The sequence below is a fragment of the Anoplolepis gracilipes genome, chromosome 13 (genome assembly GCF_047496725.1).
Source record: "Anoplolepis gracilipes chromosome 13, ASM4749672v1, whole genome shotgun sequence".
Taxonomy (NCBI): domain Eukaryota; kingdom Metazoa; phylum Arthropoda; class Insecta; order Hymenoptera; family Formicidae; genus Anoplolepis; species Anoplolepis gracilipes.
Genome location: NC_132982.1, coordinates 5,859,950 through 5,883,538, shown reverse-complemented (window position 1 = coordinate 5,883,538; position 23,589 = coordinate 5,859,950). Strand labels below are relative to the sequence as shown.

The window sequence follows — 23,589 nt, the reverse complement described above, 5'->3', positions numbered from 1 at the left end:
TTAGTAAAAATAATTAAATTCCTCTTGATATTAACATTGATTATTCTTTTTAAAAATTCAAAACTTTTATTAGTAAATTAATTTCAATATACATACCATTTTACTCTGTTATCTGCATTTATTAGATATTTATAAAATTTTGACCAATTCCATTTGTGTTTAAAATGGCTGATAGCAGATTGCAAAATGTTATAACATGCAACAACAATGTCATACTCAGAAATTGTAGCAACATTATATGATAATTTTTTGGTATTTCGTCTTTTTTCGGGTAGAACAGTTTCAAGAGAAGAATTATCTGTGTCGTAAAACTCATGAAATGGTGCTGGATTAACATCAAAGTACCGTAAAACAAATCTGAAATAACAAAATAATATTATGTCAAAATATATTAATGTAAAGAAAGCTTAATATTATAAATATATGTAAAAAATCATTTATTTTCTATTATTAGCCACAAATAATATTGAATTTCTAACTTATAAACTGAAGAATATAAAAACTGATGAAACTATTTTCAGTTTCAACATTTTAACATGCCAATGAATATCATAACATTTAACATATTTATCTAATTCATATATATATATGCATATCACTAACTGTCAGTAAAGCTTATTAAAGTCAAATTAAATTAAATTATTTAATCAAACTAGATTTTTATCAAAATCAATTGCTTGTTAATTTTGTAGTAAAAAATATAAATAAAATATATAAATTTAAATTTATTTAATTTTAATTTCTTTCTCACTCTTTTTCTTATCATAAAAAGTTGATTGACTGTACATAAAAAATTATATACAATGTATAAAATAAATATATCATAAGTACATACGTTTTTATTAAATCTTGATTAACTAGAAGTAGCTTTCCTAATATAATGCAATTCAATCTATGAATAATATCCTTGTCAATTAGCGTAGACGATTGCATGTTATCTGTAGATATCGCCATTGAAACAAGTGCTGGTAACAATTCTGGAAAACAGTCAGCAACATCTTCTGTGCACTCTGGCTGCATTAAAAATTCACATAATATTTCTAAAATTCTGTCAGGCTCAATTTGATGAAATCCCTACAGAAACAAACAAGGAATTAAATTCATATCTATTAGTTTTACATATATAATTAACTACACATATAATTACTTATATAAATCACATACAACCAGAATTTATAAATAATAATTTGAAAAAGAGAAACATACGATTAACCGGTTGTAACTGTATCACGATTAAATATACGTTAAACAATATTGCAAAAATAATACTTACTTCAGGAGGGATAAATCTTTGTTTATACTTTTCATTTCGCTCACAGAAATTTGACAATTTCTGCATTAACATTGCGCACGATTATATTTCGAAAAACTATAATAACCACAAGCTCGAACACACAACACGTGATAAATCTCACACTGAATGAAGGTTAGATAACATCTGACAAACCACGTGTAACACATTCGTGTACTTTCGGAACATTTCGGAGTATAAATATCTTTGCCTCTTTTGCTCTTGGTCAATCAAATTTGAAGCATTTAAAACGTCAAATGGAACGTATTCTATCGGATGAAAAAAGTATGTACATAACGCTTTTTTTTTGCAATATGCTAACGCCAACTAGATCCATTTTAAAGCGGGCGAAACTACTTCGGTCTCATGGTAAAATAACTGGTTGGTTCATGTCCATGCTAGATAATTGTGGATTTGAAAAGTCACGAAAATATTATGAAAATATTATAAGTTTATTAATATATTTCATCACATATTATTTTAGCTGCGCGTAATCTTTTTTCATTTTAATATATGTTATAACTAACAATTAGGTATATGTACTATTAGAAATTATTAAAAATTATTAAAATTATTACTAAAAAATTATTAAAATTATTTTACGTATGTATATTTATATATAAAAATATATAGGTATAATATATATAATATATATAAACTTACGTATTATAATATATGTTATTAAAATATTTTTTTACAAAATTCTTGAAATTATGATGCGCAATAGCGGATGTTAAAGTTACTTTGTCTCTGTAACATATAAATATAAAGTCCAAATAATAGCATTGCTTAAAAAAATTAATATTTAAGAATTTATTATTGTACTTATCGAATTTTATATTAATGCGTACAATAATAAGCAGTTATATAAATATGGACTAATTTTTACAAATAAAAAATAAACTATTTTTTAAATAGAAACTTTTATAAGATTTATGTAAAAATTATTTCTGACTCTGTTGGAATCATTCAAATAAATAAATCAAATTAATTCGTATATGCGATTTATAATAAATATTATAGTATATATATAAATATAATAATAACACTAGGATTGCTCCACCGGTACAGGATGCCTCTCCTAGGCCTCCTCCTTCTCTCAGATTGTCAAGGATTTATTGTCTTATTCGCGCGATATTTTTTTTAATTTATTTAATCCACACAAAAATAAAGCAACGCTGAAAGAATCTCATTTATTCGGCATCAAATATACACGATCCCCGACAACAATTTCGAGATTGAAATCAAGATATTATATGAACGGAAACACGATCGCGATCGCAACGAAGCCGAGATAAATGTCAAAAACAATAGCGCGCTATATATCATTGCAAGGTCGAAATGTTATTTTATTTCGGAGTTATTTTAACACGTTAAGATTTATCGTAATATTATTCCGTATTATTCGTACTATTATAACGTATATTATCGTCGCGAGAAACGTTTGCGGCGCGTTCGACTTCGAGATGACAAGCGCGAGACGCACGTGCCATCGCCGGAATAAAAACACGTGCGCACACTACGCCCGCCAGACTCGAAATGAATGGCGCACAGCTGTCACGGCTCACGTATTCTCTACTCTCCCCTCCCTTACTACGCAACGCATGACGTCAAGGAGAGATGCTCTTTCTCTCTCTTGCGCGCGCTAACAAACACGTATTATACTATGTGATAAAATTCGACACGTTAAAATATATACATCAAATGATTCTAAAACGCATATAAAATTTTCTAATTAAAATGATATTATTATTAGATGTTTTCAACGCGCTTTGAAGAGTGTAATGCGATTACGAAATACTCTTTCTTTTCCCGTTTTCACTAACTTGAATTTGAGAGTCTTATTAATTTTTATTAATAAAAATATTTTGTAGAAATAAATTGCAAAAACCGAAAAAGAACCATAACAGAAAATAATTTAACAGTATGGTTATGATTTCGATATTATAAATTTTAGTACGGTTTACACGCGGTTTCGATCCAACAAAAAAAGCGATTACGAACTAAAAAAAAACAATTATCATTTCTGATTCTATTTCTGTCTGGGTCCTTCGTTTTAATAATATATTATATTTCATTAAATTACAAATTACTGGAAATATCCTCTTTGTCCCACGCAAAATATCTTACTCAATAAATAAAAGAACCATGTGTAATAATAATACACACATTTCGAATCTTTATTTTTTTGTTATGTACAGTGAGATCCATTGACTCTAAAATGGATAGTTAGCATTAGTAGTTCCTTTCAGACTTTTTTCTGTTAAAATAAAGAGACAATTAATATGTTACATGCAATTAAAAAAAGATATTAAAATAATTTAAATTTAATATGATGCTTACACAATCTTCCACGTGTTTACATGCAGAAAATTTCATTTCAAAACTGTTGATGAAAAAGGAAAACATTCATTTATTAGTATCTTTATTATTGAAAATCATATTTCTGTTTTACATAATTTCAAGTTAAAGATTTATTAGTGTAATAAGGGATGGTATTTCGTTAATATGTTATACACGTATACTTTATTATATTTTTTAAATTATACACAATAGAAAATATTTATTATAATAAGTTCTTTAAATATGAAAAATTATCTGTTAATAAAGTTAAATTCTGTTAATGCTCAAAATTCAATAAATTACCATGCACCTTGAATTCTTCTTGTACTCTTTTCTCAATCCCTAGCAGTAACATATTGTTCGCTGTTACATTAAAACTAACATATATTGGCTTTCCAAGCTTTATGCTTAATCTCCTAGCCATGTTTGCAGATGTAGTATCTGCTATAGCACCCATAATTTTGGTTGTAATAGGCTGTGCTTCAAGGTTTGATGTAAAAGAGAAGGATAAGTCTTCCATAGTAGGATTCGTAGAATCTCCTATCCATAGATACAAGGAATCTTCCATCTTCATGATTTCACAATTAATAGTAACATCACCGACTGTAGCGACAAACTGGTGAAATTTGATGCCACATTGCAGTAATTCCACTGGAGATTCTTGTTCCTTTACATCTGCCATTCTTTATTACAATTCTTCCTTTTTATCTGTAAATTATTGTATAAGTTTTATAAGTCAAATCATTAAAAAAGCAATAAAAGTAATTGAAAGGACTATATAATTTAACAGAATATAAGAAGTAATCTTACTAGAAAATCAAAATAATCTAATTGATTATACCTTGCATTTTAAGTAATTCAAGTAGTTCAAATGACTTTTAAAGATCAGATTGTATGTGTGTAATTAGCAGAATCACGTTTAAATCATTACACATTTTTACTTCATGCAGTTCTCATGCTCCTAAAAAATTGTGTTCAGAAACACATTATTAAGTAACGTGTCGTTTATGATTGGTGCGTAATTATAAATCCACCAATGAGATTCATTTTCCAATGCACACTTTGTTGTCTTTTCTGAACGCACCTAAACTTTATACGCTGTGTCTTTCTATAACCTTACATCTTACATCAAGGTAGCGTTCATTTCCTAGGGCAAGTCGTTTTGAAATTTATTTTCATATTTCTAACAAAGATGGATTTGATACGTCTTGAGAAAAACACAAAAACAAAAAAGGAGAGTGCGATGCAAATAATATTGAGGCCAAGAGCAAACGATAATCTTAAAAGAGCTGTTAGAAATGTGCAACATATTTTGAAGGTTAGAACCGTAGATAACAAAATATACTGATTTATGTTATTCTATTATTGATACTCTATTATTATTTATATTATTCTATTATTTTGTAATTTGTTGTAAATGCATAATTATTTTAATATCTAAAATTTTTTTTATAAAATTTTTAACAAATTTAAATAACCTGAATATTGATGAACACTGAATGTTTATGAATTCTCTTTTTTCAGAAAAAGGAAGCACAAATTAAAGCTGACAAGAAAAGAGAAACAAAACATTTAAAACCTAAAAGTAAAAGAAGTAAAGTACAAAAACGGAGAAGCAAAGGGATAGTTTATATAGGACATATACCCCATGGATTTTATGATGAACAAATAAAAGATTATTTCAAACAATTTGGGAAAGTATCACGAGTACGAGTGGCACGATCTAAAAGAGTAAGGATAAATTTTAACAAATGAAAAATTGTAACTGTTTTATGAGAGTGCAATAACTTTTAAAATTTTTTAATTACTTACAGACTGGAAAAAGTCGTGGCTATGCTTATGTAGAATTCTTTTACCCAGAAGTTGCTCAAATTGCAGCAGAGAGTATGAACAATTATCTCATGTGTGGTCGATTATTGAAAGGTATAGTCTAAACTTTAAATTTAAACTTTAACATATTAAGTTTGATTACCTTTCTTTATTTAATATATATGTGTTTTTTAGCCACATATATTCCACCCGAGAAGCAACACGTGGGATTTTTTGCAGGAATAAATTGGTCAGAAGATAACTATCCTAAATTGAGAAACAGGAGAAACTCAATTCAACATAAAAACCGTGTTCAGAGTACTGAAAATTACAAGAAGTATATTGAAAAATCGCTCAATAAACTTTCTACGTTAGAAAGTAAACTGCAGGCCAAAGGAATTAGCATGAAATTTCAACCCGTTGATGTACCCGTTGATGAAGTAATAAACAGTTAAAGGTATAATTTGGTTTTATTTTACTTTTTTAAAGCATCTTTAAAGCCCATCGTTTGTATATTGGAGAAACAATAAAAATTTATACGGTTAATACGAGTCTCTACTATACTTATAACAATAAACATTATACAAATTTCTAATGCTTCTGTAAATATCTGTGTAAATCGTTATGTACAATTATATCTAAATGTATACTAGATCATTGATGCACTCGAAAATTATCACGATACAGTAGTCGCTTCCTGTACATTCGTGCTCCCTTTTGTTCGCTTCCATTTCATACGCCTATTCTGAAACCACACTTTCACCTATAAAAATATGATTGAACGAGATAAATGGATGTATAGAAATTCCATAGTTTATTCATTAAATTGTTTATAATATACCTGACGTTCCGTCAAATCCAGCGCTACAGCAATCTCATAGCGACGCAAACGTGTTAAATAATTACTATGCGCGAATTCGCACTCCAGATGCCGAACTTGTTGCTTCGTGAACGCGGTTCTCTCCTTTCGTGGCTTCTCGCTTGTCCTTTTTGTCGATTCTGTAAAGAATAATCAAAGAATTAGAACAATGCGCTATCGGAACTCACGTGGTATTTCTATAATCTAATATTTCTTGATAAGATCAACCTCTAGCGTCAATTTTAATCAGCAAAATTTTTTATAACTTTCTTACTTTTATTATTTCTTAAAAAAGCGAATATATTATATGATTTTAAACAAATGTAGCATATTAAAAAAAAATTTAATTGAATTTAGAGAAAAATACTACTAATGTATGAAGTCCAACACAAAAATGCTGAATCTATAAAATATAAAATCCTTGCGTTTTTTAGCTGTCGAGATATAATTCTGTTTGATTTTTAATATATATGTAGAGAGAGTAAATTGCAGTCTGCAAAAAACAAACTTATATCAGTTCTGAAGAACATCTTGTGTAGATCTTGCGTAGATAATTCCGATTTGGACACGAAGGCTCTCTTGCGCGTTAAGAGAGACTGGTCCAGTTCCTGGACGGTGACATAACGCTCATCATCCAGCTCGATCTCGCTGCGGTTTTCCGCGGCAAGATTTCGCGGCAGCGGCGACTTTTTGTCGCCGGCGAGATGAAAATAGCCGCGCGTACGATGCGTCAGTGCGTGATTACACCCGTTCGCAGCTTGCGAAACCCGCGTTTGCTGGAGAAGCGCGGCTTCTACCGCATAACGACACGTGGCCACCAAGAAATAGAGAGAGAGAGAGAGAGAGAGAGGCAGGAAATTTTCTCTCTTTTTCTCGAGGCCCTTAACTTTGCTTCCGTGCCGCTATCTCGGCTCTAATTGCTAGCTGACGTCAATTGCGAGATCTCTCGTATAATCCGTGGCCGGCATCGATGGTCACTATTGGACTAGTTACGAGAATAAAGCGATACATCAGACGAAAGCGCGTCATCTTTGCGAGTTGTATTTCGATGCGACCAATTTACAAACTAAATGACTTTTGATAAAAAGATATATAAATTGAAGCTTTTTATCGGTATGTGAAATTAATATGAATATATATTAGTTTTACATAATAAAATTTAATTAAAATTACATCCTGATTTTAACGATAACAGACGATGATTTCTATCATCATACATGATTTCTTTTTTTAGTTAAATTTACTTGTTTAACATTTAGTAATGTTAATCAAAATACTAATAAAGTTAATAATTTAAAAAATATATTATATTAACTTTTTTAAGTTTTGATTGTGAGAAATGGTTTATTATTTTATTTAATTTGACGATGTCAGAAACCGATAAAAATTTTTCAGTTTGAAAGATTTATTTGCTGTTTATCAAGCCAAGCAGTGTAAAGAGAGACAGTAATTAAATTGATATTATAAATGTCAGTATAATAGGGAGAGACACAACTCGACGTTTATTACGCAAGACATATACTAGCTCGAAATACATTAGACATTTGATAAATATTTAGATTGTACTGGGCCCGTTATGGCCGCATTGGCGACGCTAAAGACATAAACCTTCCAATTGTACTGTCAACGATTTACATCGGAAATCCGTCGAAGCTACACGATCCGAAATGTTTCAAACTAATTTATTACATACAGCTGTGCACAGCACTATTAGAAATTATATTTAAATTATTGTGTCCCAATTAAATGAATAAAAATGATATGACTCGTTCTTCAATTTATTATAATCAATTTTTAAATAATTGATTATTTTTACATTATTACACTTTTAATACAATTTCAAAAAATCAGACTTCTGATTGTATTAAAGATATAATCTAGAATTCAGAATAGGTATAGAATATAATTGAAAGATTGATAACAAAATAATGTATTACCTTGTTCTCGATGAAGCGGACGTGTGTTTTCTCCGAAGAATGAATTCACATAGCTTTCATTGTGTTGCGAATCTTGCCAAAATTGATACTTGTTCTTATCCTCGTAATCTATAATCGTATTTTGCAAATGAGGCATTTCCCAAGTACGAAACATTGTATCTGTATTTATCATTGTATGTCGATCTTGATTTTCGTATAATAAATCTTTAGATTCGTTCGAAGATGTCACATCTTCCTTCTCATTCGACGGATCGATCATCGTATGACAATCTGCGGCATCTTGCTGGAAATATTGTGTGTGCTCCCACCTTCAAAAATAAAACATTATAATTAATATGTTATAGTAAAATATGCAATTATATAAGATACATCGTAATTGTAATTATAATAGCAATTTTATTACGGTTCTTCGTTTTAAATCTATGAAAAGTTAGAATAGCAAAAGAATTTTGAAAATATTCTTTTTGTAATAATTTTTAATATAATTGAAATTATTAATTTTAATAAATTATGCATGATTTTAAAAATCGCACACAATGTATATTTTTTACAAAAGCAGAGATATAATTTTTAAACAAATATTCTTTAGAATACAAAATACATAATGAAATATTCTCATAAATGTAATAATAATATTAAAATACTACTATTTTGTTTAAATAAAAAAGTACTCAAATGTTGATGAAAATAGATTATCAAATATTCCATTAATTACATTTTGTAAATCTCTCAATCTTTTTACGTAAAATGTAAAGCTTTACCTATACGTGCGATAATTTTGATTGGTATTGCTGCTTTGAAGGAAATTCGCGATACATGATGAAGGATGTAAACGTGCGATTTCGTCATTCGTAACGTCGAATCCGCTGCAAGGATTGCTCCAGGACCACCTGTGACACCAAGGTGTCATTTCGCAATCTGTTGTCGCTGATCTCAGATTCTGTCTTTCCAAGTAAAGACACGACGATGTCGATGATGCCGGTGATAATTCAAAATTGTCGGATGTCCGACGACTGTTCGTAATCGTGTTTTTTGGCCACGACATCACGACTAATAATGAAATAAATAAAGATTTCGACAATTTTTCGACCCGTGTGTAAAAGCTATTAAATGTATGTATGAGATTTTTTGCAAATATGTTAATATATAGAAATTAAAAAAAGTAATTAAGCTCGATAATTCTTTCCCAATAATTATTTACATAATTTTATAACTAAAAAGAGAAAAAGAGAGAGATTTTTTGTCTTCTCGCTCTGACTTTTTCCTTTCTTTTTTTTCTTTACTTTTTCAGTAAAATCGCATAAAATCTCGTATGTATTGAAAACTATTTCATGTTTTAACGTTAAACATATTTAACAATTGGAACACACCGTATCTAATTAATCGTTCAAGAAATTCACATGGACGAGCACAGTTTCACCACAGGATCACTCCGCGCGCGACTCGGTGCGAATTGCGTTAGCGCCTACTCGGAAATGTCAAACGAGTACATGTGACAGCGTCGTCCTAAGACCCGCGGTAACATCATGGAGAACGCCGTAGGAGTAGGGTCTCTCATGGAAGTTCCGGAATCTTCTTTCGGTTTTTCAACCAATCTCTGACCTATGAATCGTTTCTCGCAGCCAAAGTGACTAATCGACGTTCGCGAAAGAATTTAATTAGTGAAGGCGGTCTCATTGAATTTTTTGCATTCCATATATCATTTGCTGAAAATCGAGAGTATTTTAGACGACGCCTACGTGGAAGTAATGCTTTTATAAATTAATTTATTTGTGAACCGTTAATTTTTAATAAATAAATGTAAATAGATTTTAAAATATATTTTGAAATAAACATTTTCTTTTATAAAATTTTTAAGTAAATTTTATGAAGCAATTAAAGCGATTAAAATAGAATAAACTAAATTGAATTTGTCTATATCTTTAATCAATATTAATATTTTTAATTATATAATTAGATAATTTTTACATCAAATAGCTAAAATTAAATTTAACACCACTGTAATAATTAAATGTTAAAATATGATTCAAGTTTCTTCCATTTTGAAATGTAATATTAACTTAGGACTACAAGACATGCTATATTAGAAAAGAAGGAAGCATTCACTTTCGGTTGTCAAAAATATTGATTAAAAGTAAAATTAAAATTAAAATAATTTTATATAGATTCAGTGAAATAGAAAAAAAAAACCTTATACAGTTTGGATTTGCTCATTGTCAGAATTAGTAAACAGAAATTGTATTGAGATTATTATACTCTGGGAAAAAAAACACGGTTACTTTCCACTTTGGGGCCTACGATTAGTAATCAAATTATTTGGATTGCTCGTAACCCTAATTTTACGCAAATAAGTAATTAAGCAATTTGACATTTTAATTAGTGCCCTTTAAATAAAAATTATCTTTGTGCATTGCTGAATATCGACGAAACTAATTGAAAGAATTGACTAGTATAACTTAAAAATCTTTGAAATAAATAAATTAGCTAATTACAAAATTTAGTTACGAGCAATCCAAATAATTTGATTACTAATCCTGAGCGCCAAAGTGGGTTGTAACCGTGTTTTCTTTTCCAGAGTAATTTTAATTGATTTATTACATATGGAAACTTGTCGTCCACATTGAAAAAAAGTTTAATCATTGAAACCAATCGAATAATCATTTAACATTGAAAATTTAAGCGCAATTTTCTTTAACAGACCCTAAACGTAAAGAAGATATGAAAGAGGGAAATTAAGGTGTCTTTTTTTCTCGAGACGATTCATTCACGAATTCGTCGTCGAATGTTTCATTGAGGAAGGCCATCATTCCATCAATGAGGAGCATAAAAGCCCTTCAATCGAGGGAAGGGGCGGAGGGGAGGAAACCACCTAAGAAAACACGGAGGGCGAAAGTGAGAGTGCAAGTCGGGATCCGATGTGTTTCGAGGAGTCGACCTCTCTTCGAGGGTCACGCGTCTCCATTAGTCATCGGCATTGTTTGGCTTCCTTTTTCAGGATGGTGGTCACACGCGTGCCGAAAGAGACGCGGCAAGAGGCCCACCATCTCGCCAAGCACTCAGCTCTCGGCACAGGAAGCGGGATTCCCTGAAACGAGACACTTCCAACCGTAGTGGTGCCAAGCAGTCTCGGAGGACGGAAACGTTTGAACCCGCATTTTCCGCGTTTCACGCCTCGCAACTCATTTTTTTCAGCGCACACATCCTCTGCATACACATATACAATAAACCTGAAAATCCATGAAAACAATCAGATCTTTAGAATTAATAAAAATAGTTTAAATACTGCAGTACTATAATATTATTATTAACTGTAACGTAAATTAATTATAAACGCCAGTTCCATGTGTTTTTTTGGATTGAAATCTTTTCCACTGATGTATAAAGAATTGAAATAAGTGATACATGAAATAATTTTCTAAATCGATACATAAAAAAACCAGATATCTACTTACGGGTTTATATTCGGCATCCTGTTGATGACTGAACTGCTCGCAACATTCTCTGAAAAATAAAACCTTTTTCTCACGAATTTTATTTTTCGACAGATATTTAGATTAGACAATATTTTATAAATTCAAACCTTTTTTCGTGAAGTCAAGTGCGACGTAATGTGAAAAAAAAGCGAAATCCCACAATGAATACTTGTCGCGGTCTCGGAATAAGAATCTGGCTTTCTCATTAGCAGCCGAAAGGAGATTCTCATGCGACTAACTCAAAAGTTACATGCTAATGTGTAGACATATCTAGTAGTAGTTACAGCACATTAAGCGCACATCAGATACCCATGTCTTAGTTGTACTTATTCAATTAGTTTATTTTACCAATTTAACTGTTTGTTCATGATTTACGCAAATATTATATTGATAATAAATCGCTAAACAATTATTTATTCTTAAAAAAGGTTTAATAAATGTATCAAACTTGTATGTATCAAAAATCAAAATCCTCTGGAAAATCTCAAAGTTTAGTGTTGCTTCTTTTCCGTAAAACTGATTGAACTTTTGATGTTAGCAACTATCTTCACATAATTTTATGTTTCTTCAAAAATGAAAATTTACTTTGATAAATATCCGTTATTTTGCTACACTTACAGATTATTAATAGTAAAATAAATTAATTTGCTAAACTTATTAATTTTTTAAATTTTCTTAAAAAAACATTTAAATTTAGTCTTGCTAAAAATAATTTTACTTTAATTTAAATTATTTATAATTTCCGTAATTTTAATTTTAATTTACATAATTTTTACATATGAGTTTAATTTTAATTTTTCTAAAATAAATTTTATTTTATTTTCCTTAAGAGTTATTTTAATTGTCTTTAATTTTTTTTATAAAATATATAATTTATATTATTTACATTTTACTTTTATTTTTAACTTTTTCAATCTTGTTCTTAATAATCTTGATAATTGTGAGCTAATAATATCTTGTTTTTTTAATTTCTTAACAGCTAGCGGAAACTCAGAACGTCGAGATTTTTAGCAAAATTTTGCAAACATTTTAGATCCGTTTTATATCGATACTTTTTTTCTATAGCTCTTATATATGAGCATATATGTATATATTTTTGGAATTATTTAAGAAAGTTTACAGAGCTTACATTGTCCTGCATTGCGAAACAGTTTGGCAGTTTATGAAATTCCTGTATAAACAGCAGATTTAAGGCGTAATATGTAATGATCTAATCAACACGATACCGAGTTTTAGACATGTGATAATCAATTAGACGCATGTATTATCTTCAATTTTGCAATATATAATACATATAAATTTTGGAATCAACGAATTGTTTTATGAATCTAGCCAGTTCTGTCTTTTTTGTGTGCGTGATTAATGGACAAAACGACCCCGACCTTCCCTCAGTTCTTTACCGGAAGCTTTAATTTACAAGTGCAAGATGACGACGTTGCCCGTGTGTATTCTTGAGCGCATTGCATAACGAAATGCGCGCTTGTCACGACAGAACGACGCCCGCGATTTCACGCGAGTTTTGGACGTATTGCGATTGACGATATAATTCGCGTGAATGATGATATTCGATGTCCAAGTGGCTCTCTTGGTGTATTTTTGGCGAGCACATCTGGCCAAAGCACTAGGCCCTTGACGTGTTCCCCGCCTTTCGGACGCAGTCGCCGCTAGTTATTCGTCGTGGCAATGTTCCTCCATTCGCTAGATCCTGCGGGAGCGTAGCACCTGTTCGATAAGTATGGAGGATCGTCAAGTACAAGGTAACAGCACAGGGTAGGGTCAAAGGAACAATCTATCAAGGATGTACATTAGGGTATAAAAATACGATGTGCAATTTGGAAGGGGATATTTAACAGACTCGATCAATCGTCATGCATGAGATTTTATACAGTGTTTTCAGAAATCGTAAAAAATGCTGCTCATTCTAATGAAACAAAAATGCAATACATAAAATAATTATTAATTTTTAACTGAAGTGATATTGATAAATATCATATGCGAGGAATCGAAAATTAATTATTACACTTTGATTATTCTCTGCCGTTTTTATTATTTACATTATTTTGATATAATTTATCTATATTGCATTGTAAACAGCTAGATTACATTGATTTATTTTTCGTTTATTGCAATCTTTTAAATTGAGAGAGTTTTATCAAATCTTACATTAATGTAAGTATAAGTTACTCAGTTTTCTATATCATTTTTAATATCAAACAAATATAAAAATTTATTGTAATTTATTTTTGATGAAAAAAATGCTTCAGGGAGTTCGCGTCACAGATGGCACGTGAGAACGCGAATCGCGGTAATGATATTCATCTGCGTAGCCATCGGTTCGATGATCATTTTCTGGTTCGTCAGTTCGATTGTAGAGAATCGGCAGGATGGTAGATATAGAGGATCGGTCGGTGGAAAATCCCATAAAATGGCTTATTTGAAGAGACTATCCAATCAAGTTTTACCATTGGAATACACGTAAGCGCATCCAGAATATTTTTTCGCTTTTAACTATTAATGCATCAAAAACAGAAAAAATAAAAAAGATATTTTTCTGTTTATTGCAATTGAGTTTATTGAATTGAGAGAGTTTTGTCAAATCTTACATTAATGTGTACTGGCGTGAATGTATCTAAGTCACTCAGTTTTCTATATCATTTTTAATATCAATCAAATATAAAAACTGACAAGTATATTTAATCAAATTTTTTAGATTTGGTTAGCAAAAGAAAATACTTGCAACGATATTTACGATATATACGATATTTAAATAAATTTTCTCTAATTTTAAATCTAAAATTGAAGTAGTGTGCAATGTAAACTTAACAAGTTTGTCACAGTCAATGACAGACTGACATTGAATTTTCTGTCTGCGGCGCATGTCAATCATCTGAATGATTGATATTGCAGACGTAAACTAGAATATTTGCAGCGCATAACTTTACTCCGACTAAAATTAACGTTAGAATTTAATCATAGCGTAACAGCAAGGAAATAAAAATAAATATTTATGTTTAAAGCAAGTAACAGCACATCTAATAATAAATTAAAACGACCGAAACATTAACTTACGCCACTTTTATTTTTACATTTTTTTATATCATAATGCTTTTCTTTTTAAAGAAAATTTACGTTGCAGTTTGAAAATAATGCCTATATTAGAAGAGAAAAATTTCACGATGATCGGCATCGCACAGATTCAATTTTATTCCAAGATTCCGACTAAGCATATACGCTTTCACGCCCGCAAACTCGTCATACAAGATATTAGCGTGAAGGAATATCGTTCGCCAAACGCATCAAAGCTGATTAGCAAATATGTCGTGATAGATGAGGAGGATTTTATCGATATATTTTTTTTGCAAATATTAATGGCGGGAGAGACTTACGTTTTGCTCGTAGAATATACGATTCCATTGCATGAGAAACCAACAGGACTTTTTAGAAGCGCACACGTCGACCGTGATACCAACGAAACCAGGTAAGTAACGATTGACGCAAAGGTGATATTAATATTACCATCAATGTTTAATTAATTAATATTACCATCAATTTTTTGTTATCATCAATGTAATCTATCAATAAAGACAAAAATTAATTTTTTTGTTATGATATAATATTTAATGCAATTCGTGTTTATGCATTATACGTATATATTTGCATCTTGTGGCAGCAAATATTCTATTTTTTAGATGGATAGCAGTGTCAAATTTCTCCCCAGATTACGCTCGCACCGCCTTTCCATGCTTTGACGAGCCGTGGATCAAGACGCCATTTCGCATTTCAATCGGCAGAAAGTCTAATATGCGATCGCACTCGAATTCAATGCGAAAAGTCACCGAAGAAATGTAAAAGAGATCCATTCAATTTTGCTGTATTATAACGTACCGCATCGTTAATCGCATCTCCAACTGCTGCAAAGACTTATATATAATGTATTCGCGTTTAATTCTAAAAATTGATTATATAATATTCAAATTTAATTCAGTTTTTCTCTTCAGTCGTGATATGCCAGGATATGTTTGGGATCATTACGAGAAGACGTTACCGATGCCTACTTACTTGGTCGCCTTCATGGTCACCGATTTCATGAGTTACGAAGTTGCTGTCACAGATCGACCGTCGCATACGATCTTTTTCAGGAAAGATGTCGCAAATAATACAAGATATATCGGCAATTTGATACCAAAGTTGCTTCGTTCAATTCAAAATTTTACCGAATTTTATTACGAACTGGACAAGCTAGATGCGATTGTGGTTCCCAACTTTGCTTATTCCGCGATGGAAAACTGGGGTCTTATAACGTTTCGGTAAACAAACAGTTTCACTTTTTTGTAAAAGATCTACTACACCTCGTGATTGGCTTTTTTTAAAAAAAGAAAATTATATTTTATATATGTAATGTTGTAACACAAATGTCAATTAACAAAATTTTAAGTACAGCTGAAATTGGGAGTTATATTTATGCTTTTAGAGAAGATTCCATCCTCGTAAAGGAAACTGACGGTACTGCGGACGTTAAAAAAGAACTTGCTAGTATCGCGGCGCACGAAGTCGCCCATCAATGGTTCGGTAATCTCGTAACACCGAAATGGTGGGACGACGTATGGTTGAAAGAAGGGTTCTCCTCATTTTTCGGATACTTAGCATTAAGCGTGGTAAAGTGTACATAAATCAATTTTTAAAAATTAATACTAATCCTCTCTCCTCTGCTTTCCAAAAGTCATCAATCATAATTACGAGCATTTTTCTTCTACATTTTTCACGTAATAATCTAGTAATTTCTATGTGATTTTTCAATATTTCTAATACATAATTGACTGATAATTTTTTCATGCTTATCGTGTGTCTTAATGGTTTATGAGAACTAATTATTTATTTTTATAGTTGCGCAATCATGACGTTGTGGCATTTACTCGACGATTACCTTGCGATTACTTCTCTTGATCTTCCAGCTCGAGCCTGCATCCTGGGATCTGCAGACCAGCTTCCTGATCGAGTGCCGCGACGTGTTTGACAGCGATGCCGACGAAACGGCACACCCATTGCATATTGATTTGAGCGAACTGAGCGAGCTCGCCGATGTCTTCGATTTGACGTCGTACGTCAAGGGTAATTGCATGGCGCACATGATCTATCATTTTCTGGGTGAGCGGATCTTTCTGTCGTCTGTGCGCCGCTACATACACACATACTGCTATCGCAGCGCTAATCAAACGGATCTCTGGAGCGCTTTTCAGGCTGAGATCGATGGAGCGAACGGGCTACCGGCTTCTTCTGGGCTCCGCATGAAGGACGTTATGCGAACTTGGACGTATCAGGCAGGCTTCCCTGTCCTGCACGTCCGACAGAATCGTGAAACCGGTGCGATCGAGCTTACGCAGGTGCGCCCCATGTTTATCGCAGATCGATCTACATAGGCGTGTTTCTTCATCTCTCTCCCTTGTTTCGTCGACGACAAATTATTTATCGATGGAATGCGTTTACGACGATATTAATCATCGTTATTCCTTCAATGAAATGAGAGAAAAAAGACGTTATGTGGCTTTACGAATAAATTATATAGGATGCTACTGTGTATATACATATATTTTAATCTATACATAATCTCTCGGCTACAGATCCTTCGATTAATCTGGAATAAATTTTTTTCTTGCCGAAAATTTGATCAAGTTTTATATTTAGCCGCGATATTTCAACATTTTGGATTAATTGGTAATTGAACTTTGTATTGAAATTTTTTGTTAATATAAATTTTATTTGTTTAATGTAAAGGTCATTTATTTCAAATATTTTTTTATTAAAAGTTGAATTACAACGAAAATTGTAATTTAAAATAGTAATCACTGGCAAATAAATAATTTGTATATTAATTTGTCAGCATAGTTAATAATTTCTTTCGATTCTAATTTCTCTTTCTTATATCATATATGTATATGTATATGATATGCAAAATTAAATATAAAATTTAATTAATATTTAAAGTTAATGTTATATTTAATTATAATGCTTCATATAAGCATTATAATTAAGTATAACTTTTGCAGGAAAATTATCGCAATTTATAATCTCCATCGTTACAATAGATAAATAGATAAAACACAACGGTGAAATATCTGCGTGGACGTCGATAAAAATTGCTCAATTATGCGATGTTTGTATTTCAGGATCGATTTTATCATTACGGCCTACATAATACAAGCGAAGAGTTATGGCATATCCCGTTGACGTGGACAACCGAAAATGAACAGCAATTTGGTAATACCTTGCCAAAGGCATGGATGGTCAAGAAACACATGAAAATTAACGACACTGCTCTGAGCCGAGCGACTTTCAACAATCAATGGATTCTGTTCAATATCAATCAAACGGGTAATATCACTGTCGAAACATCCACCGTTCAATTAAAAAGATAATATCCAGAGCGATATTTTTACCGGCAATGATCGGTGTCGATCAATTTAAAAATGTATCCGAGCTACTTGATAAATTTACAAATATTTCTTTCATATAAAATGTTTCAGAATTACTACACATATGGAATGAGCTGAATTAAGACCCAGCGTTATTCATTTAAATGTTCAAAAATTAATAATCCACGAACTCTGAAACAATTTTTCTATCCCTTTCAAATATTCAAGATTTCTATTAATAATATTTATCGTTTTATATTTTCCAGCTTTGTATCGTGTCAATTATGATATAGAAAATTGGAAATTATTAACGAAATCTTTCCGAGCTTTACCGAAAGTAGCAAAAGTGCAAGTGCTGACTGACTCGTCTGCGATGATTAACGCTGGACTGCTCGATAAAAGAATTATGTGGAGTATTCTTGAGAAACTAAAAACGGAGAGCGGAGAAATGTTGTGGACACCCGCGATACCTTTATTGACTATCATCCAGAATCGTCTTTGGGACTCAAGCGTATTCGAGGTAATTTCTGAGATCATCAATGTCGCACGTTATACTCAATATCTATATAATAAAAAAAACTTTGTTAATTATTAACAATCGTTTTTTCGATAACACAAAATTATACATCTATAAATCAACGGGTCCGTAAATTTTCGCCATATTTTTACTACGTTTGAAACTCATTTTACAACTCTTCTTTGATGATACATTGTAAGGAAAAAATTGGAGCACATTTCGTTTTATTATTAATTTATACGACCGCGGCGCGCGATAAGATATGCGAGATATAATCGATGCCGCCTCGCGCGATCTAAATTGTCCGCTATGCAGTTCTGCCTTATGTCGTTATTACGCGCAGTTAAGGCTTAAGTATGGCATTATAAAGCGTATGATTATCCCTGAGACAGATATATAAGCGATTATCGGCCCATCGGCCGTCGTTACGATTCGACGTTCTCAATTAGGTCGGAGGACTCAATCATTATTTGCACCGAAATATGAGGCACGTAACATTTAATTAAGCACTCGCGCCGACCAATGTTGCCGTAACAGTTTCCTTTTCACAGAAGCCATTATTGCAAAAATATACGAGAGGAAGGTCTCACCGCGAGTAAAGAGGCGGGCTCCGCGCGCGATTTCTTTGGACGCTCCGTGTCCGTAAGCCTAACGTGCCAAATTAAATAAATACGCCGCGGCGTATCTTCGCGTTTTAATCCACCCGGTTTATTGCTCGTAAATTCTGAATAAATGGAATTACTCTCTTACTCCTTGCGCGAATCAACTGCAGATCTCCATAATGTTGCGATAAATATCGCTGCCGCGGTTACTTTGCCTTCCTTCTCGCAATTTCACGAGAACATTTTGATATTTTACAAAAAAGTGAAACGGAATATTGTGTAAGTGTGTGTGTGTGTATGTATGTATGACATTTGCTTAAACTGTAGCAGTAGTTTGTACGATGTAGTTTCTTTTCCTTTTACAAAGAAAAATAACTCTACAATACATAAAAAATGAAGAGAGAGAGAAAGAGAAAACTTATAGTTTTAAAAGCAGAAAATGCAGATTTTTTTTTTTTATTTTTAAAATTATTTTTAAGTTACATAATAATTATAATAATTACTTTTTGTATTCACCCAGGTATAATTTTAGTCGCAACAACTTACAATCTCTAGAATGTATGGTAGTTGTATTTTACTCTCTCTGAATAATATATTTTAGCTTGAAATATATTAATATATAATGGATATTTTTTAAAATATTAAAATATAATTAACTTTATTTTTAAAAACCTATTTATTTTATATTAAAATTTTATATTCTCTAAACAAAAAGCAAAAATTTAATTGATTTCTTTCAGTTTGTGATGTGCAAATTCATAGATGAGATGTACAACAAAATAGCACTGTCGCTAATTCATAAAGATCCTGTATTGTGGACAGAATTCGAGGTCAATGTAATGAAATCGGCATGTTTGGCGGGTCATCGGGCATGTTTAAAAGCAGCTATCAACTTTGCTCTTAAAATGCTACGAAACGAGTCGTCAAACTCGTAAGTAGCATTGTAATTGCAAATACTGACCGTATATTTAATTCCAAATATAACTGGTTATTTTGGCAATTTATTTATTTTTTACCAACGCGATATACATATACATTAAATACATATTAAATAAGAATTAGAAAATCGCTTTAGATGTTAAATATATGGTGAGAGTGACATGTTTAAAGGGTATAGATGCTATTATGATAATAGAAAAATCACCATTGAACTAGTGTTCCAGAGAAATTTCGTAGCTGGACGTATTGTACGTTTATGAAAGTTGCCACGGATGGACAATGGTTTGCATTCTTGAAGAGGTACAACGAATCAGCGATGTACGAAAAGGAAAGCCTCGCTTTCGCATTAGGATGTCATGTTAATTCAAACCTATTGAAAAAGTAAGTTACATATAATTTTTACATGTAAATAAAATATTCATTATGATAAAATTATTCTACACACTCTAGAATCCTTCATATAATAATTATATAAAAAGCATCAAGAATTAGTTTTAACTCTGTTTTGAATTAGAAATATTTTATTTTTTATATGTAATGTCACTATTTTGTTATTTAAAAACCTATTTTTTAATTTAGTTTTTAATTGACGGTTAGTTTCTTTTACATAAAAATGATCTCTATATTAATTATTATTTTTAATTATATTTTGATAATTAGATAATCTAGATCTTTAAATGTATAATTTAAGTAAAAAAATATTTTCTTAATTATGTAAGATATAATATATGTATAATTTAAATAAATTTATAATTTAAGTAAAAAAATGTTTTCTTAGTTATATAATATATACAAAAGAGAGATTTAATATTCAATTCTTATGAATCATAAATTAAGTTAATATAAATACTTTCAGATATTTGCCTGTGATATTTTCACAAAAGAATACGCCTGAACTTGTAGAAGGGGCTCTAAGATCCGTTGTGTTAAATCCACATGGGTATCATGTTGCAATGGAATTCTTAATTCAACATTGGGATAAGTTTAATGCGAATGCGACAGAAAAACATAATAATTAGTAAGTTAAATTAACTTACGCGATAAATGTCAGCTTTGTTTCAAACTTTTTTTCGAAAAGATCATTTATTAAAAAATTTTATTTTCAAACATTTTTGTTTTTAAATTTTTACTTTTAAATATTGATTTCTTTCTATATATTTTACATCCAATTCATTAATATTTTCATCAATATTTACATTATTTTACTTCCAGCGCGAATGTTACTCTGACCAATACATTGCGTGCCTTCGAGAAACGTATTCGTCAAGAAGAGGACGTGGAATGGGTAAGAAAATTGCACGAGTGGTGAAACTTCACGAGGATCGGAAAGTGAACGATAGCGTTCCCCGAAAACGGATATGCATACCTCGCGGGTATAAAAAGTGCCGAATTATTATGTAACCATCACGTTCTTTTTTTCCCAGCTACGACGACTAAGAGGCAAGAGCGAGAAATACGACACCGTGATCGGACAGGTTATTAATAGAGCCCGGACCAATGTCGCATGGTACAAAGAAGAAAAAAATGAGGTAACGGGTCTTTAGTTATTCAGAAAGTGAAACAAAGTTCTGCACCTGACAGCAAAACTTCATTTGGTTCAAAATCTTGCCGTTCTTTTTTTTTTTTTTTTTTTTTTTTCATTTTCGTTGTTTCATCAGCCAGTCGGTTGTTATGAAGATTGTTACCTAATGGCATTTAATACATTCTGATGTATTTATCACCTATCGTAATTTACATGACAAAGTAAGAAAGCACACACATGATAAAACGAATCCTTTCATAGCTGTTTATATGTTGTCAGTTTTAAAAGGAACAGAAAGTTTGCCAGCAAAGTGCTAACATTTGATTCTTAAATACATATATTCTCTTGTACAGACATTGAAGATACTGAAGGAAATTTCTACGGGATACGACGAAACGAAAAATTGCAAGAAGCGGACTTAATTGTATTAAAGATCCGTAGAAAAAGTAAAACACCAGTGCCATGTATATGCGATTACAAAAAATCGACAAAATAATTACAAATAATTTATGAAACGTTTAATTATGCAAGTGTCATGCCAAGACACAACTTCGGAAAAAACTGCGTTTTCACTTTCGTATTAATAAAAATTATTATAAAATTTATTGTTCACTAATGAATATAATTATAAATAAAAAATGTCTATTTTTTATATCATTATTAAATATAAAAAGCTCTTTCTATTTCTTCTATGGAATTGTGTGCTGCTAGTTTCTTTTTTTTTTTTTTTTTTGAAACCTGATAAATTGATATAAAAAAAAATCTATGGCTAACAATTTCAATATATACTATAAAGAAGTGTGTGAAATATGTTAAAATCCAGGCGGTGACATTTTTCGTTCTCTTTTCGAAATCATCCCTCGAGTATGAAATGCGTTGAGCTGGAATATAATCAATCAATATAAGAAATAATCAGTTGTTAGGTTATCGATACCGCATCACGGATGTGCGGATAATCGGGGTATCGTCAGCATCCCCCGAGGATCGTTGCGAGAAGTTCTTGCTGCGAGAAGCGCCGGCGGAACCCCGCTCCTAATCGGGCAGTAACGAGCCGGGCTTTCGTGTGGTCGGAGAACGTTGGCTAAGTAAGGGATTGATTCACGGGCAGTTATAATACCGCCAAACCGAAGGCCCTAATAGATTCAGGTCAATGCCACTACCGTTCTTCGAAGTCGTTTATTATGTGGGAAGAGCGGACCCCCGTTCTCATGCCACACAGGTCGCCGGTAACCTGTGTGTGCAACGGGCTCTCCGCGGCGGTAGAGGATTCGCCAGGAACGCCGAAGTCCAAGGACCCATCGAGAGAACCTCTCTCTATCCACACGAGGGGGACTCTTCCTCCGCACGGTTCTTCTTTTATTTTTACATGCACCTCTCTCGATGTAGTTCATTGGACAAAAATGAAACACGATTCGATTCACCTCTTCCTTTTCATCTTTGTGGTCTTTTTTTCAATTTTGGATCACGTTGTGTGATCAGGAGGATACATGCTAAAATTGAACCAAGATCGATATACTTCAATACTAAATTTCTTAAATTTTTCATTTTTTTTTTTTTCTAAATAAATATTTAATTTACAATACAAGTTTTTTGAAGAATCTTTTTTGCACAATATTATATGCTTGCAAAAAGTAAAACTGCTAATAGTAATATATATATATATATCTTCTTTGTCGATTAAAATTGTAAAGTTTGCCAAGGGAAGTTGATTGGTAACTTTCTCACGCCTGAATGGTTACCCTTTGAAAAAAAAATCTCACGCCAAGTTGTTTTGACCAGCATAGTTACACGAGTGGCGTTTAAGTTCATTTTTGAAGAATGTTTCTAGTATAAGTCACGTATCGGTTTCTGAATTAATATATACACACATATATATATACATATATA

The 23,589-nt window shown here is 31.5% G+C and overlaps 5 protein-coding genes across 7 annotated transcripts in view; 2 read left to right on the top strand and 3 right to left on the bottom strand.

Annotated features, from left to right (window-relative positions):
• LOC140672619 (midasin) overlaps positions 1-1,493 on the bottom strand; it is a 96,833-nt gene extending 95,340 nt beyond the window's left edge. The window contains exons 1-3 of the mRNA XM_072904910.1: positions 1,274-1,493; positions 836-1,074; positions 97-357 (exon numbers count right to left, since the gene is read on the bottom strand). Coding sequence (XP_072761011.1) covers positions 97-357; positions 836-1,074; positions 1,274-1,345 — 572 coding nt within the window. The 5' untranslated portion in view covers positions 1,346-1,493. The remainder of the gene's footprint in view (positions 1-96; positions 358-835; positions 1,075-1,273) is intronic.
• A 2,418-nt stretch (positions 1,494-3,911) lies between these two features.
• Positions 3,912-4,316, bottom strand: LOC140672325 (proteasome assembly chaperone 4). Its single transcript, XM_072904373.1, has one exon. The coding sequence runs from the start codon at positions 4,314-4,316 to the stop codon at positions 3,912-3,914; it is 405 nt and encodes a 134-aa protein (XP_072760474.1).
• Positions 4,317-4,737: 421 nt separating this feature from the next.
• Positions 4,738-5,989, top strand: LOC140672564 (MKI67 FHA domain-interacting nucleolar phosphoprotein-like). The gene is made up of 4 exons (XM_072904812.1): positions 4,738-4,952; positions 5,159-5,365; positions 5,449-5,557; positions 5,639-5,989. Exons 1-4 carry the CDS (start codon positions 4,827-4,829, stop codon positions 5,896-5,898), a joined length of 702 nt encoding a protein of 233 aa, XP_072760913.1. The 5' UTR covers positions 4,738-4,826; the 3' UTR covers positions 5,899-5,989.
• Positions 5,990-6,084: 95 nt separating this feature from the next.
• On the bottom strand, positions 6,085-9,703 carry Btn (buttonless). Of its 2 annotated transcripts, XM_072904810.1 has the most exons (5): positions 9,610-9,703; positions 9,001-9,289; positions 8,240-8,547; positions 6,285-6,442; positions 6,085-6,206 (listed from the first exon to the last, which is right to left on the bottom strand). In XM_072904810.1, exons 2-5 carry the CDS (start codon positions 9,282-9,284, stop codon positions 6,120-6,122), a joined length of 837 nt encoding a protein of 278 aa, XP_072760911.1. In that variant the 5' UTR covers positions 9,285-9,289; positions 9,610-9,703; the 3' UTR covers positions 6,085-6,119. The 2 variants fall into 2 exon arrangements, with proteins under 2 accessions (XP_072760911.1, XP_072760912.1); XM_072904811.1 differs by lacking the exon at positions 9,610-9,703 and having other exon boundaries at positions 9,001-9,378.
• A 3,508-nt stretch (positions 9,704-13,211) lies between these two features.
• Positions 13,212-22,399, top strand: LOC140672286 (aminopeptidase N-like). 2 transcript variants are annotated; one of them, XM_072904301.1, is made up of 15 exons: positions 13,212-13,469; positions 13,977-14,187; positions 14,849-15,190; positions 15,402-15,557; positions 15,711-16,019; positions 16,184-16,367; positions 16,665-17,093; positions 17,877-18,081; positions 18,389-18,642; positions 19,982-20,172; positions 20,397-20,561; positions 21,037-21,198; positions 21,393-21,465; positions 21,605-21,709; positions 22,056-22,399. In XM_072904301.1, the coding sequence occupies exons 1-15, from the start codon at positions 13,448-13,450 to the stop codon at positions 22,122-22,124; spliced, it is 2,877 nt and encodes a 958-aa protein (XP_072760402.1). In that variant the 5' UTR covers positions 13,212-13,447; the 3' UTR covers positions 22,125-22,399. The 2 variants fall into 2 exon arrangements, with proteins under 2 accessions (XP_072760402.1, XP_072760403.1); XM_072904302.1 differs by having other exon boundaries at positions 13,212-13,482.
• Positions 22,400-23,589: the final 1,190 nt, after the last annotated feature.